The following is a 16,545-nucleotide window of genomic DNA, read 5'->3' as shown; positions in this document are numbered from 1 at the left end:
TTGCCAGTTTGATAAGAACATTACCTATAGCGATTACCCATTTATCGGTTATAAATATTTATCTTGAGCTCGCCTCAACGACTTGAAGCGTGTCTTCATGATCGCGCACGTGCGCATGATGATGATCATGCTTTATTAGCATCCCCTTTGAAACGAGGCGGCGACAAATAGTCACCTAACCTGCTTGAGTCGTCTTCAGCAGCGACACCACGTGGCGGGCGGGCGCAACACTCACCACAGCATGAACATGCCGACCAGCGCGTTGGTGGGCGATCCCATGGGCGGCGGCTCGATGCCGTGGTCGTAGCGACCGTGGCGGGGCTTGAGCATGGCGGCGGCCACCAGGGAGGAGGCACCGCCCACCAGGTGGACCGGCGCGCATCCGGCGATGTCCACCACGCGCAGCTTGTTGAGGAAGCCGTGCTGTCCCCAGACCCAGCCCGCCGGCAGGCAGAACACCACCGTGTTGAAGAACGAGAAGATGCAGTATGCCACGAAGTTGCACCGCTCCGCCATGGCGCCCGACACAATGGTCGTCGCCGTGGTGGCGAACGACAGCTGCGTGCAACCCACGTCGTCCAGGTTAATAAGATCCTGTATAAGGTTACTGCATGTTGAAGGGATGCTAAGAACAAAAATAGAATCAATCTAGACTTACTCAGATCCGCAAGTAGTAATATCACTAGATTTGTGGAAGAATTAGCAGCACCAACAGAGCCGTGGAAAGAGGAAATATCAGGGATGTTTTTGCAGAAAGATCCAGTACAATTCCTAAGGTCCAGTACAATTCGTCGAATTGCATTTTATTTAACGTTAATGCCCGACGGCAGTTAACCTTTAATTGTCAGCCACTGAATGTATATATTAAATATAAACGGAATGTTGTACGTCATGAGAGCTGGTGCGGTATATTTGCGGCGGCGGTGCCACCATATCCTTAGCTTACGTAATTTTCTCGTTTAATAAAGCTTTGTTATCGGTAGAGGTAACACTCTGGGCATGCTGGCGTCTTATGCTATCAGTGTGACTGTAGCACGGTTACTTAGCGTCCCACTAAATGTAACACGCACGTGCATGGATTGCGTACATTGGAGGTATTCCAACTGTGGCTGTCGACGGAAGCCGTGCCAATACTTTATGAAAGCGGTCAGTTACGAGCCAGCGCTACCACCATACTTCCAGACCAGCCACGCAGGGAAATATGCTCGCGCAACGCCCTCCCGTGTTTTCTCTAACGTTGAACCGGATTGTATGTTTGAATATTAGCTTCCAAGAGCTCGTGTAATAATCTTATTTCTATTTCAAACCTGCTTCGACAAGGTGGATCAGCAACTTGTAAGTCAAAGTAGACACAAAAAAAATCTTTATGCATTCATCCCATCAGCCAGCGTTATTTCGCCTCGTCATTTTATTTATGGGGAATGCCTTCTCTTATTTTGGTACTCAATCTTTTAACGTACGTGTGTCTACATACCTCGATGATATGACTAAAGCAAATTGTGGACCGGTGGGGGTTACGTCGCTGTGTATAATATATACCCACGCCTTCACAAGATAATTTTCTGCTGCCATATGCTTGTGCACTTGACAAACATAACCCATGGATTACTTTTGAATTACAGGAGAGCCTTTCCGCAGCTTCCAAACCAAGTTAATAGTAACAAAGAAGTCTGTTGCGCGCACTCTGCTATCAGTTGTAAACAGGCAGCTACGCAGTGACGTGGTAAAAGCTACTAATTCATTGCACGCCTTCCCACTCGCATAACAGTATTCGGGAAGATGAAGTCCATCGAACAAATATTTCCTTGATTTTCTGTATGTGCCCTCCAATGGCGACATTGCTCACCACGTGTGTTGCATGCAAATTTGTGGTGGATAAGCTGCGGTGAGGTAATGGTGTGTTGCTTAAACTGGCTCAATGACCTGATAACTTCGGCGTTATGCAGTATCTTGAGAAACGTTTGATACCTTTGGCATTACTATAGCCTGCCTCGAAAAGTTCACGGCCGTGCCAGTGGCAAATGCTTTCGCACCTGGAAGATATAGGTGGCGAAGACGACGCCCATCTCCTTCTCGTCGCTGTCGAGGAAGAACTTTCCGAAGGCGATGAACTGGTTGGTACCGCGGTCCTGGCCGAAGCTGAAGCCGTAGCCGAACATCCAGTAGCCTAGACCACCGAACACCACGTCCACCGCATTCTTCACCATTATGTTGACCTCGTTCTTGCGTGTCACGCAGCCGGACTCTAGGAGGCCGAAACCTGCAGAAGCAATAATAAGCCAGGGATATGAAAGTAACAGTCACGTGAACTAGGTCAGCAGAGTGTTAGTGGGAACTGTAGCATGGAGTGGCGTATCTTTGTTTCAAATAATAGTTGCGCCAGAAAGGTGTGCGTTTATAGACAGACCACTCGACTTCGGAGCCCTTGTGTTATTGGGCTGCTAAAAGCGAGATCGCGGGATCGAATCCCGACCACAGCAGCCGCTTTTGAATGGGGCGAAATGCGAAAACACCCGTGTACTTATATTTAGGCGCACGTTAACGAACTCCAGGTGGTCCAAATTATTTCAGAGTCCCCCACTACAGTGCGCTTCATAACCAGATCGTGGTTTTGGCATGTAGAATCCCATAGTTTCGGAGCAAATGGTCGAAGGAATGCAATATTTTCCTGAACCACTAATTAAGTGTCGGCAAGGCTTTAGGGTAGTCGAAGAGCAGACCCTACGGAGTTCAAACTGGTTGTGTCCAGCGATCAGCAGCCCAGTTCTACTTACTAGGGCTGACTGTTCAAAGCCACAGGCCGCTTGTTTATACCCAGGCACGTGAAGGGGACGCTAAATGGAAAAGTAATTCGAAGCTATGTAAATAAATTACCCTTCTACAATAAAAAAAAGGCAAAAATACACTCCCACCGTGAGAGGCTTGATAGGCCATGAAAGACACAAACTGAAAGACGGAGTGCGACCACCGCCTTAAGATTACCGCACATTTCAAGCTCGCAGTGATGTCGAGGATTTTGTACACATCTGCTTGGACCTAGTTTATTTTCTCTTCATAAATATTGGATACGTTGTCTTATAAATGAGCCAAATTGTAACTTGTAAAAGTTTAGAGAATCTTTACTTTCACTGCAGCGGCGCAAATACACACAAAAAATGAAATATATTGAAATACGTGACGTCACACTGACGTACCGTCGCTGTGGTTATGGCGTTGGTGTCTCACTAAAAAAGTTGACCTTCGGCCTTCGTTTTTTTCTTCAAGCGCGCGAAATCTAACGCGAAATTAACGAAAATAGAGTTTGGAAAGAATATTCTGTCAATCTAAGCTTACTTACGGTTTTTCGTTAGTTTCTCTGTTCGCGCGTTTTTTCAAAGTCGCACGCTGTTCGCGACAGCTAATGACCGCGTAATAGCCGGACGCGTACGCAGCGAATAAATGCTTCGCCTTTGTGCACCCAATTTCCTGATTGGCTTAGTGGGCGCTAGCTCCCATTACACTGCCTGGTTTATGGGCTGTATACCGAACATGTATGCCGCTGGTTTCCTTCTACGAACGGTCTGCTAGCGTGGCCGTTGCGTAGCCCTCTCTTGCTTCTCATCCCCCTTTTAGTGGGGATTACCCGAGTTGGCCGCGCGGTTGGTTTTACGACGCCACCACCGCGGGTTGCCCCGGAAGAAGGTTACGCGAAACATTTTCCCGCTACGTGCGGCACTGGACTGCGCAGATTGCACGCAGGCGGCATACGGCTCGTGTCTCATAAATGACACTGCACGAAGCTCATGTTTCATGTTTATTATTGTCTATTTATTAATATTTTGCATTTGTAGAGCTCTCCCCAATACAAGGACAGCTTACGTGTGGCCCTGCTGAAAAGCAAAATCTGAAACATGCTGTAATTTGACTTAGCGGGGAGCTGCTGCCCCAAAAGATAGTTAGTTAGTTATAGTTAGTTAGTTAGCTCGTTCGTTCGTTCGTTCGTTCGTTCGTTCGTTCGTTCGTTCGTTCGTTCGTTCGTTCGTTCGTTCGTTCGTTCGTTCGTTCGTTCGTTCGTTCGTTCGTTCGTTTGTTTGTTTGTTTGTTCGTTCGTTCGTTCGTTCGTTTGTTTGTTTGTTTGTTTGTTTGTTTGTTTTCCCTCTACTCATCGCTTACGCCTAATATGAGGAATTGGACAAGGTTCTAATGGATTTAGAAGAAGGCGATTAGTATTGCCAAGAAAACAACAGAAATAATTTGGGGGAAAGTCAGAGAGAGAGAGTGTGAACTTTAATAAGCACCAGCAGTTTAGTCGGCTGGGCCTAGGCCTCCCACGATGGGACGTCGAGGTCTTGCCTCTTCGCCGCTTCGTAGGCCTGCTGGGTCGCCCAGAGTTGGTCGTCGAGATGGGAGCTGCGCAGGGCGGCGTGCCATCTCGATGAGAGGGTCACGGGATTAAGGTCTTGGTATTGGTGTTTGCACTCCCATAGCATGTGGGGGAGTGTTTCCGATTCAGTTTTACAGACCTTGCACGTCTGGCCCGGGTAGATATCGGGGTATATAGTGTGATAGCGTGTGAGGGAGGGGTATGTATTCGTCTGTGACAGGCGAAGGGTGGTTGCCTGTGCCCTGTTTAACTTGCGGTGAGGGGTGGAGAAGGTTCTTCTTGCGAGGTAAAATGACTTTACAAGATCGTTGTATCTTGTAAGAGAAATAAGTCAGAGAAATAAAAAATAACATAAGAAATAAGAAATTTAAACAAAAGAATACCTCTTTGAAATAATCGTAAACTCTCCAAGGGCGGGGCAAGCATCCTTGTGACATTTCCCAAGAGAGGGGGCTCCAAAAGAAACAATTGAAAAAAAGAAACACTCCAATTTGTCCAAATACCCGCCGTGGTTGCTTAGTGGCTGTGGTGTTGGGCTGGTAAGCACGAAGTCGCGGGATCGTATCCCGGCCACGGCGACCGCGTTTCGATGGGGGCGAAATGCGAAAACGCCCGTGTACTTAGATTTAGGTGCGCGATAAAGAACCCCAGGTGGTCGAAATTTCCGGAGTCCCCCACTACGGCGTGCCTCATAATCAGAAAGTGGTTTTGGCATGTAAAACACGATAATTTAATTTTGTTAAATTTGTCTAAACGTTGGTTTCTTGTGTTGTCGACGTCATCGTCATCATAAATTTTCTAACATGGGTTCAGTGCAAAAGTATATTGCGATTGTAGGGGGGTGTATCATTATAAGTTCTATCTCTAGCATATGTGGACGGAGTTACATAAATTATTCGTAGCCAAAGTTCACCATATAACGCATACGCACCGATCCTGGAAGCCAGCAGCAGAGAGCCACATTACATTATTCACCGGTAAGGGCTCCCCAGTACCGCGGGTAGACACTATCAGGGTCCTAGGAATGTTTATCGAGTCGAACGGGGCCAATGGAGCCGCCCTCAAACGCATTTGTTCCAAGACCGAAAGCGCCCTGGGCCTGATCCGAAGAATCGCCAATAGGTACTGCGGAATCAAGGAAGACAATCTGATCCGGATTATCCACGCCTTCGTGCTCTGCCACCTCGCTTATTCAGGGGCTATGCACAATTGGCTCGTATCGGAGCGCAACAAGATCAACGCCTTAATCAGAAGAGTCTTCAAGCTTGCCGTCGGCCTTCCCATGCGAACGCACACAAAAGACCTTCTCAATTTGGGAATTCACAACACGTTCGAAGAAATCGTTGAAGCCCAAGAATTTTCCCAGTTTGTCAGACTCTCCGGTACCCCAACGGGCCGAGCCATACTTGGCAAGCTGGGACGTAACCCCATGGTCGTCAGTCTCGACGCTGTGAAGCTGCCCAGCGACGTAAGGTCCAAAATTTACATACACCGGATGCCACGAAATATGCATCCCACCTACAACGAAGGACGAAGGCGAGCCAGGGGTAAAGCTCTGCTCGCCAGTGCCCGCTTGAACAAGGACCGAACATGCTTCGTAGACGCTGCTTCCTACGTTCAAGAAGAGGCCTTCTCCTCAGTGGTCATCGACTGTGATGCTAAAATCCTTAGCTGCGCTACCGTCCGCACTTCTAATTCCAGCGTTGCAGAGCAAGTTGCTATTGCTCTTGCATTGACGGACAGTGTACATGACACGATTTATTCGGATTCTAAGACCGCTGTCAGGGCCTTTCAGATGGGAATGGTGGCTCCCCAGGCCCTACGTATCATCCAAAGTGCCAAAGACATGAAACATCACTCTTTGGCCTGGTTCCCTGCGCACATTGGGACCATTGAGGGTGCCTTGATCAACCCCAACGAGGAGGCGCACTCAGCTGCACGAGGTTTGACTGACCGTGCGCTGGGCAACGCGTCCTCTCCTGGGCGACCCGAGCCTCTCTGCTCGTACAACGAAATATGCAAATACAATTATCTGTCAAGAAGAGTCCTACCTGCGCCGCACTCCTCGCTGTGCAGGGCCCAGGCAGTCACTCTCAGACTACTGCAAACAAGCACTTACCCGAGCCCCGCAGCGCTACACACAATGTACCCCGACCGGTTCCCAAGCCCGGATTGCCCTCTGTGTGGTGACTATGCGGACTTCGAGCATGTCCTGTGGGGCTGCGCCTCTGCCGGTCCTCCTTTCACTCAAGAGGAAATGAAGAAGCTGATTAGGGCCCAGGATCAGACCTCTCAAACCCTGGCAGTCCAGAGGGCTCGCGACAGGGCCGTCAGGTTCCACCTGATGGTCCCCGAGTGGGCCTAGCCAGGTGGCGTGGCGTTTGCTTACGTCTCTAGTGGACAAAATAAAGTTATTTCACTCACTCACTCACTCATATAACGCATACGCATCCTGTGGATGAGACATTTCCTGTCTCTCGCTTCTTCTTCTTTTCTGTTTTTCTTAGTGAAAGAGACTCTTGTGTGCTACGTCCTTTTCGCATGCAGGAAAAACGGTGCCGCGGTATCTTGATGCAAAATATAGCTCGCCATTAGTGTTGGGAAATTTAGGCGATCGATCGTTTTTTAGACGAGAGAAGCAGACAAGAATTCCTTAATCGATTAAAAAACCTCGCAGTAAGCTTTCCTTATGCACTGCCTAATAGCCGTGAAATCTTGCTGATCGTTGTCGAACGACGAAACATTAAAGCCACGGTTCCTCTCTTCATTCAGTGAGCAGTCGCAAATGTTGCCCGTTGTGCAAAAAAGGTATAAAAGTGACCTTCTTCATGTCCTTATTATTATTTTTTTAGAGAGAAATCTTGTTCAAGTTTTTATTTATATGCTGCACTAAATGGCGAAAGGTCCGACTGTAGCCGCAAGCGCTACGCCATTTTCTGTGTCACGGTATTGTGCTCTTGCTAAAGAAAAAAAGTAAGCTACTCGGGGAAAAGGTCACGAGGGCCGCCTTGAATGCTATGGGCGAAAATTTTCTCTACGGCAGCCTCTAAAAAAGTAGAGTACTGAGCTTTTGGTATATTACTTGGCGCCATCTTTCGCTCATGAAGTAGCTGTCTACCGTGTGGCGTCAACAATTGCGCTATTTTTTTTCCATGAGCTCTCACATATATAAAAAGGAAAGGAACGGAGTAGACTGCGCCTACAAGGGGCTGTAAAGAAAGCTTAGTTAAGGCAATGTGGCCCTGCAAAATTATCAATAAAGACGCTCCCCTTGGCAAGCCTGCGTAAATACCTTTATGAGATTTCACCGTTCCGTGCCCAGTTTAGCTGCTTTTACTACTACTACACTGCTACTAACTACTGTTACTGTCATCAATATTATTATCATGATCATTCTAATAATATCGTATATCGACTGCAGGGCGAAAGCTTGTCTCTCTGCTTCCTCTTGTGTCTATATTTTAATATATTGTCCCGTTGTACAGTGACGGTGAAGAAGCGAACTGTGCCACAACTGTGAGTGATGAATCTCTCGCGAACTTGTGTCCAGAAGGACAAGTAACAGTCAGAACACAGCGATAGCGGAGAGCCAGCGTATTCACCGTTGCTCGCGTATGTTCGTTAACGTACACGTCACCATTCGCGTCGCGTGCGCTATCTGGTTAGATAAAAGCCAGCGGCAATATTTTGAATATGTGTGATACATACGAATACATGTAACAAGCGATAACTTTGCTACAGTGGTTAGACGGTGAAAAACGGTCATGGAGATAAAAGGCAAGCAATGTAAGCGCATCAAATATAAAGTTCATAACGCATGATTGCACTGTTCTTTTTTTATATATATATTTAGCACCTCGCTAGCCTATACTAAGAACATACTGGTTGAATCTTCCTGTGTGTGCGAGATACATACTGCGCATGCTTTGTCCCAGTGGCGTGACATCGACGGTCCAAATTTTCTCCAGTCTTAAGGAGTTCCGTTTGCCCGCAAAAACCAGTGGCGATTACAGACAACTTCATTTGTGAATGTCACATATGCTGGTCGTCAAGTGCATTTTGGTGTGCGACATAGCTTGCTGCAACTAGTATAGTAAATAACACGCATGGCCTCCACAGTGAATACACATAGTGTGCACAGTGTGCATGCAAGTTCGTGTGGGAGCTTATACCACAAACAGTGCACATAGGTTGCTCATATATAGTGCTACATGGATGTAGAGCCGATTCAAATGGACATATTTTGTTTATATACTTATTTGTCTTTTCTCCTACACCTTATCTTTTTTTTTTCTCACAATTAGTCGCCTTGCTGTGGAAGCGTCAAGCGTGCGGATCAGCCGACTCCTGGAGGTGCCGAGCTCTTTGCTGTTAACTCTCTCTCTCTTTCTCTCTCTCTCTCTTTCTATCTCTCTCTGTCTCTTTCCTATGGTGACTGAAGCTCGTCTTCGGTGAATCTACATCTTCTCATCAATGCTGCGCGGTTCCGCGGTGAAGTGTTCCGAAGCGTCTTCAAGGAAACTTGTGCGACGTAAATGACTAAAACGCCCGTTTCTACTGACACTTATCCGTCTCACTGTCCGCTCACTTACTGATGAGTGCGCTTGTCTACTCTGCAGCAACTTGATTCGGTTATCACAGCAGTTGTCGCGAACTTATCCATGTCGTTTTTAGGAGGCTGCTCGGATTTCGCTGGAATCACGCAGTGTAAAGACGCTCTCCATCTTCGACATCTTGCATTTATGACGCCTGTTTCCACATTCCTAAGCATTTATGTGCGCTCAGTCTTCCTGCGTACGAAGGGCTGTTTGGGTTGCACTTTCACATTTATTTCGAACTTTCTAGGAGGATACGTCGCTAAAGGGGTATTGTCTTTGCCGCAATATGTTTTAAAACGTTTTCGGCCACATTTTGACTTATAACATACTTTCTTCTTTCCCAACAAATTAATATTCATTATTTTCATTCATAATTTATATTTGCATTTTTTCTGTAGCTTATTTGGCATGACTCGACGTGAACATCAAATACTCGTGGGCATCAGCAGGTGCTTTTCTTTACAAGTGACATAGGGAGGTGACTTAACAAGTATCGGAAACGGTTTGCTCGCCTGCCGCAAAAATGTTTAAGCTTTTCTTTTTCTGTCCTTTCTCGCTGCAGTATAGTCCGAAGTGTTTAGTAACGCCTCGCTGTCCGGAAAAAAAGCAAGATGGAAACAAAGGTTGCACGTCAGATTAGCAAAGAACGTAGGTGAACTGCACTCGGCCTGGCCCTCTTTGTTCTCAGCTCGCTGCATTGTGCACGCTCCAGTTTGGCTCGAAAATCGATCACGGCGTCTCTAGTCGACTCAACTTCTGAACGGGCCGAAACCGAGAAACGACCGGCGTGGTAGCTAGCAACTGCTGCCGCTCTCTTCCAGGAAGTGAGCGGGGAAATTTCCGCTTCAGTGCCTTCGGCGCCGGCCGGCACAGTGATTGCTACAGACTTATTACGTTTCTCTATCCTTCTCTTTTTGTCTCACTGCTTTTCACCCTCTTTCTCTCTTTCGTTCTGTCTTGTTTCTCCAAAGTTCGGTTTCCTCGACTTCTTGTCGAACCTCTCGTGCGCTTGTGCGCGCGTTAATCAAAGCTGCTGCCCAAGATGCAAGACAGAGACCTGGATCGCTCCTCTTTTGGAGGCTAAAATTACTGCATAATTCTTTGCCATATCTTCCGTGCGGCATAGCTTGTAGGCAAGATCATGTGTACAACGTTTTCTTGCTTACTTTTTAAACAGTGAGAGAGGCTAATAGAACCCGACACCAGGAAAGCGTAAGCCTCTCATCCACCCGACAGTAGCCAGGGATACAAAGGGAACCACACAGGTCCTTCAAAGCATTAAAGCTTCGCAGTCGAAGGAAATATCGTCCGGGCATGGGAGTGTCGAATCCCGGACCAACGCCATTCCGCGTGGTCGCTCAACCGTCTCAGCTAACGAGAAGGCTAGCAGATCGCGGGGCGAGGGTGAATTAATGGACAACTGGAAGTGCAGCGACACGACATACTAGTGTTTTTTTTTAACCATACAGATTTTTAATAGAAAGCTAGTGAGCACAGTAATGAATGCCTCGATTTAGCGTTGAAATTTGATGATAAATATATATAATTTATTTAGACTTTAAGATTTGTAATAAATGAGCATGCATTAAAATGTGGCTACCTTCAAATTCGCCACTTAAACATCTGTCCCTAAGGCACTAAGAAAAATTTCATTAAAATGTTTTGTCAATTATTCTTCTGAAACTCACGTTATTAGCGAAAAAGTATGTTCACCTCACTTAGGAACCCCTCTGCAAAAACGCCACGTTCGCTGTGCTTATAGCCTTTTTGTAAAAAAATTGTATTTTCTCAAAAAACGCCGTGTATCTTAAGTCAATATTGTGGAAGCCCGCAAGGTAGAGGAAGAGTCACTGAAGGAAGGAAGAATTTCTCATCGACCCCAAGTAGCTTTGCATTAAGTCACATATGTGAAATCCATGAAGCTGTCATACCTAATCAAGTACTACCATTGCACATTTAAATGAATGCTGCTCGTTAAGAGTACATGTGCGTGTAGGAAGCAACGGGCGCGGGAACGGGGGAAGGGAATTTTTTGCTGAGGACATAGGTCGTAACTGCATTGCTGGTCATGGCAGACAACTTAGCTAAGCCACTGCAAAATCAGAGCACTTAGTATTTGACGAAGGCCTTAAAGGGAAGCTGAAAGGTTTTCCAGAATAAATGAGTGAACATCTGTACATAATGGTTTTCAACCCTCCGAATTCGAATATCGTATCGAAATTGAGCGAAAGAAAGCGCAAATATATTTTATTTCGACGAAAAGTGCAGCAGCGGACACGCCCAGCTCGCGCGTCTCGTTTCCGCCTGTGATTGGTCGGTGCGCCTCCTGACGTCAACTCTAGTAACCGACCGCTGTCGCTACACATGAAGCGCGATGCCAGGTAGTTTGGTGCTGTTTTTCTGAGACGGTAATGGAAAATTTAGAGAGACTGCGTTTTTCTGAGGAGTTCGGCGTTACTCCCTACATGTACGAGCCGATTGCGAAGAGCCGGCCTCTCGAAGAAGCAAACGATGCTGGTGCGAGCAGTGCTTTCGACGCGAACGAAAGCGAAGTCTTGGGATCTCCTCGTGTTGGAAATGCTCTTTGGTGAGTATGTTTTTTGCAAAGCGATCTAGTGATCTCGCCGATCTTTCGCCGATCTAGTGAGGTCGTTTCCGGTCAAACAACTGCAGTGTTGTGTTCCTGCATGCCTCCTCGTGGAACGTAAGCGCGGATGCGATCGTTGGCATTTGTGCGCTGTCCAAAGCTGTCGGCAACCTACAAATACGGTTCAAACGCGTGAAAAGCTTCCCGGTTCATGCAGTACGTGTAGTGACCTTCATCTGTTGACTACTACTCACGTTGATTACCACTCACGTTGACTACCACGCACGTTGACTACCACTCTACATATACGCAGACGCACCAACAAAGGAATGCAGGGTCGATCGAAGCAGATTACGATGGCACGCACGCAGAAACAAGCGCGGTCAGGCACGGTCGCGGACGCTGCGAAGGAACGAAACACTAGAGTTGACGTCACAACACCGCGGTTTCCGGTCTCTGCTCCGCTCGCTCACTCGACGGGGGGCGGAGCTACAGCGCAATTTCAACCGACGATTACGTCGCTCCTAATTGAAAAAAAAAAAAAACCCAAATTTTATCTACATGGTTTATAAGGTTCCCGCATCCGTATATGAGCGTCTTATTGAATTCGACAGACTCTTCAGCTTCCCTTTAACCTGCAGAACCAGGAATGAGCATACAAAATAAAGAACATAACAGATCGCTCGAGCAGGTATTTTGGACGCTTCCAGGAATTTAACAGTGACTGAGAATACTTTTGTCTTGCTCGCCCAAAACTCGCCTAAAAGTTTTCGAATTCGTTACAGCTCTTGCTGTGCGTCGAACAGATTTTATTGCAGATTGCGGGAACTGGATGCGAAATACCCGCGATGCGTTCTAATTTTATTCTATTCCCCTTTCCCATTATATATTTTTTTGCAAACTGGCATTATTCACCTTGCAAGTTTGATCTGTTGTGGCCCTAATGTGTTAATTTGAATTCTCTGTAAACTATGTTTGAGCGGGTTCGGACTTCATTCCATAACTCTTTTTAGGTTGTATCTATAAGCCAGGCTACATTCGATAGGCTGGTTTTTCTTTGCTATATCTTATATAGATAGTCTGGCATCACCAATGATACCAGCATCACCTAGACACGCATTTAATTAACAAAAAAAATGAGAGCTAAGTGTTGCCAATGGTGTCGCTCCCAAGGACTGATATAAAAACCCCGGTGGCCGCATTTCGCAAGCCGAAATCGAACCCCCGACCTCGAGCTCAGCAGCGCAACGCCATAGGCACTAAGCCACCGCGGTGAATACTGTGAGAGAGAGAGAGAGATTGTGATAGAACACGAAGTTATCAGCTGCGATCTCATGCCACCATTAATTATTTAACGTATTCCTGACTTGTGCACCGTGAGCTGCACGCAGAAGGCCTTGATGCCATGAAGCGACCACACGATTATCGATAGCTGACTTGATGGTCGCAAGACAACCGTGTCCTGTTGCTGTATGGAACAGAAGGCCGTAAGTAGTCAATAGTAGTTAATATTCAATAGTCAATAATAATAGTAATAGTCAATAGTCAATAGTTAAGTAGTCAAATAGTAATCATAATAATAAAAAAAACGTTTCGCTGGCCTTTATACTTTCCTTGGTTGTATGATCAGTTGGCTTCATATATGCGTGCGATTGCTATTAAAAATCAAGCTCCTCATTTATCGGCACTTTTCCTTCTCATTGCGTGGCGAGGTCTGCGACTCTAGCAACCTTAACGGCTAGAGGTAGTACGCGGAAATTTACGAACAAACTTACTGGTAAGATGACGCGCTAGTGGCGCCGACGGTTTAATGGAGCCGCCGCAATGGCTGCGAGTGACTCCTACGGCTAATTTATAAACACGCATACGGTGAATAAACGAGAAAGTCTATGTGGAGGGACTGCCGTCATTACGAAGAGGACGAGTCATCCGCCTTAAATACTGGCTAAATATAGTGAAAAAAGAATACGGTACGCATCAACACAGGAAAGAAAAAGCATCCGCGGCTTCAGACGTACGCTTGGTGGTCTCAATGACGTCGCCATTTCATCTCTGAAAGCAGAGAAACTCGTCTCTCTCAATCCAATTTTTGTTTGCTGAGTCGAGAAACGGTCACACTTGCGAATGAACGAAGTAAAGGAAATAAGTTTTGGTTCCCGAAATCAGGTTCAAACACGCTGTAGTATCTGATACCTTGCCGGTTTTACGACAAGCAGAGGGACCGAGTGGCCCGATTTTTGTGAGTCGCAATTGCCTGTATGAAGTGAAAAGCCACTGAAGCTGTGTTTAGTGCTCTTGGACACCATGGGGGATTTTATTTTGTTTGCCATGCGAGAAGTATTAGTGGCTGACAGCTATACAAAGGCGCCTTCTTCTTCTTAATAAGATGTTATTATTAAAGACTGAAGCCGATCGAAAGCATATGGGAGATATAAATAGTTTCTATTTGAAGCGCATGTAAATAATAAGGAAAGGAAAAATGAAAGTGATCGAAAGCACAACTTGTCTCTAGTGTGAACCTAACCCACATCTCCCGCGCTATGCGTGTGATGTTCTACCACTTAAGCTACGGCAAAGGCTATCCTCTCGTCAACCTATTTGAGTACTTGTTCCAATTGTGGCCTTGATGGTGATGGTGATGATGATTTATTGGCATCCTCTTTGAAACGGGGTGGTGAAGAATAGTCACCTAGCCCTGCTTAAGTTAATCAAGTCTGCTATACATGCCTTTCATTCTATCATTTTTGCGTACACCTCCTTTATCCGTAATAAAACAGTGACAGAGAACGCAAGGGACCAGATGAAGGACACGTACACAAGGCGCTTGACACGTCTTGATCTCCTTCATATTATTCTCTCTTCTTAACCGTTTTTTTAACTTCCTTAAACTTATTTGTCTACCTTGTACTGCCACCTATGCCTGTAACTGTTCCAGCCCTGTCAATCTCTCCCCTGTATTTTTTTCCCTGGGAGTGTTAGCTAGCGGCACTCGTGGCCATGGTGGTGGATGTGGCGCATAATTTTTAACGCAGGCGTCACGTAGCTTTTGTTGGAAGACGGCTGAAGCACTCGTGGGAAAACATGCAGCAGCCAAGGTACAGAGCATGTTAGCAGGCAACATAGGCGAACAAGCTCGCAAGTGAAAGTCTACTTATAAGAAAGTTCATATGAAAGGATTAGCCATGTAAGATGCATAGAACAATCATAGAGAGGTGAAAGAGAGCTATGCGGCAACTGCCGCAAGAAGGTGCACAACGCCTGTCTATTCTAGAAGAGAAAAGGCACGAAGAAAAAGAATTGAACAGGAGAGAATACATGGAACTGGCATCGTGAGTGAATAAGGATAAAATAAGGTGGGAGAACAACACCGAAATAACACATGCATGTGCGTCACGTATTCAACGAGGGAATGGTCCACAAATTAGTAAGAAATTGCAGCAAAATACCATAATCATCATAGCCACCATAACCGCGCCTACAAGCACAATACAAACACTGCGCAGTACCTTCGATATATGATACAAACAGTTTTCTAAAATGGAGGCACGCAAACATATTAACAGAGGAGACCGGACTGGACACCGGACGCTTTTATGTCCTGCTAATTTTGAGGACACGTCACTTTATATGCCACTTACCTGACTGCATCGTGAAGATGATGAAAGAACTGGTCATGATCCAAGTGGCGTCGTCCCAGGATATGTCTTGGTAACTGTGACCGACATAGCCGTCGTCATTCGTGCCGTTGTTGGAATCGGCCCAGGTCTTCATGATGGCTACAGTTCGGCGCGCCGAAACTGCCGGCGAATACAGAATGCTGGCCCCAGCAAAACGAAGGCAATCTCGCGTAAAGGCACGTTTCGGCGTCCCGAAGCTGGCAGAGCCGGCAGGAATAACGCTAGGTCACCATCTGTAAACGAGATAGAAAAAAAAATATGTGCCGCAGTTTCGCCACATGGGCAAAATATTGACAACAACAGCGATGAAGGTTTTTGCATGCTCATATTTTTGCCCACGCCGTTGCATGTACGCGAGACCACGATTACGGAGCGCCTCACTAGGTGACCCACGTAACGAACGCGATGGCGTATTACCCAGCGTCTATGATCTGCCAAATTTTGGTTGAACCATATCCGGGATCGGCACAGTTCACTTCTATACTGTTTCGGCCTTTTTAGTCGGTGAGGAACAGACTGAGAAGAGACTAGAAACTCCAGGGAGGAAGGCAAAAGAAATCTTCGCTTTTACAAAGTAATTGTGCTCTTGAAGGAGGATATTCGTTGCAGCGAGGATATTTAGATACCCTTCATTGCTCCGTTTTGTAATTCCGTTGAGAACCAAGCCGGTCAACGCTAAATCGGTACGGGCTACAGTGCAGTTGGCTGTTACAAGATGGTCGTCGGCAGGGCAATCGCTCCATCGTCTACTCGGTGAGAAACACACTCACTCCAAACCCTTCCCCTTCACCACATGTTTCGGCCAATCGATTGGTTAGAAAACCCGCTACCAACCAACGACTACGGAAGGCGGCTGAAGTGGCAATGAAGCTGTCGGTCAAACAGGGAGAAACGACCGGGCCCGGACGTTATTCACAGTCTTTGGAAACATATTGAAATTCTTCATCGACATTTTTTCTCAGTGTGGCATGCCGAACTAGTTCATGTTAGATCATCATCATGCTCATCCTCATCACATTTTTTTCGTTATTACAACAACAAAATACTTTCTTGGTGTCCAATTACCCTAGTCTTGCATCTCCCAAGTCCTTAATAACTATGCAAATTCCCTAACTCCATGGAACCATCCAATGATCTAATCTAATTCCAATTATCCTATATTGCCGTTCTAGCTATTTGCCGACCTCGACTGCGTGTTCTTTCCTTTGTCACCCGTTCTGTTGCAATTATAAACCGCTTCTTATCTGCTCTACGTATTGCATGACATACCTGCCTCCATTTCTTCCTTAGAACGTCGGCAATACTAATTTTCTACACCCA

The 16,545-nt window shown here is 46.3% G+C and overlaps 1 protein-coding gene across 1 annotated transcript in view; it reads right to left on the bottom strand.

The window, feature by feature from the left end:
* The window catches only part of LOC135917757 (putative ammonium transporter 2), a 29,152-nt gene extending 13,833 nt beyond the window's left edge, over positions 1-15,319 (bottom strand). The window contains exons 1-3 of the mRNA XM_065451351.1: positions 15,187-15,319; positions 2,034-2,260; positions 236-558 (exon numbers count right to left, since the gene is read on the bottom strand). Of these exons, the coding sequence (XP_065307423.1) occupies positions 236-558; positions 2,034-2,260; positions 15,187-15,319 (683 nt within the window). The remainder of the gene's footprint in view (positions 1-235; positions 559-2,033; positions 2,261-15,186) is intronic.
* Between the last annotated feature and the right edge of the window lie 1,226 nt (positions 15,320-16,545).

This window comes from Dermacentor albipictus, chromosome 4 (assembly GCF_038994185.2).
Source record: "Dermacentor albipictus isolate Rhodes 1998 colony chromosome 4, USDA_Dalb.pri_finalv2, whole genome shotgun sequence".
In the NCBI taxonomy this organism is placed as follows: Eukaryota; Metazoa; Arthropoda; class Arachnida; order Ixodida; family Ixodidae; genus Dermacentor; species Dermacentor albipictus.
This window is presented reverse-complemented; position numbering and strand designations above follow the sequence as displayed.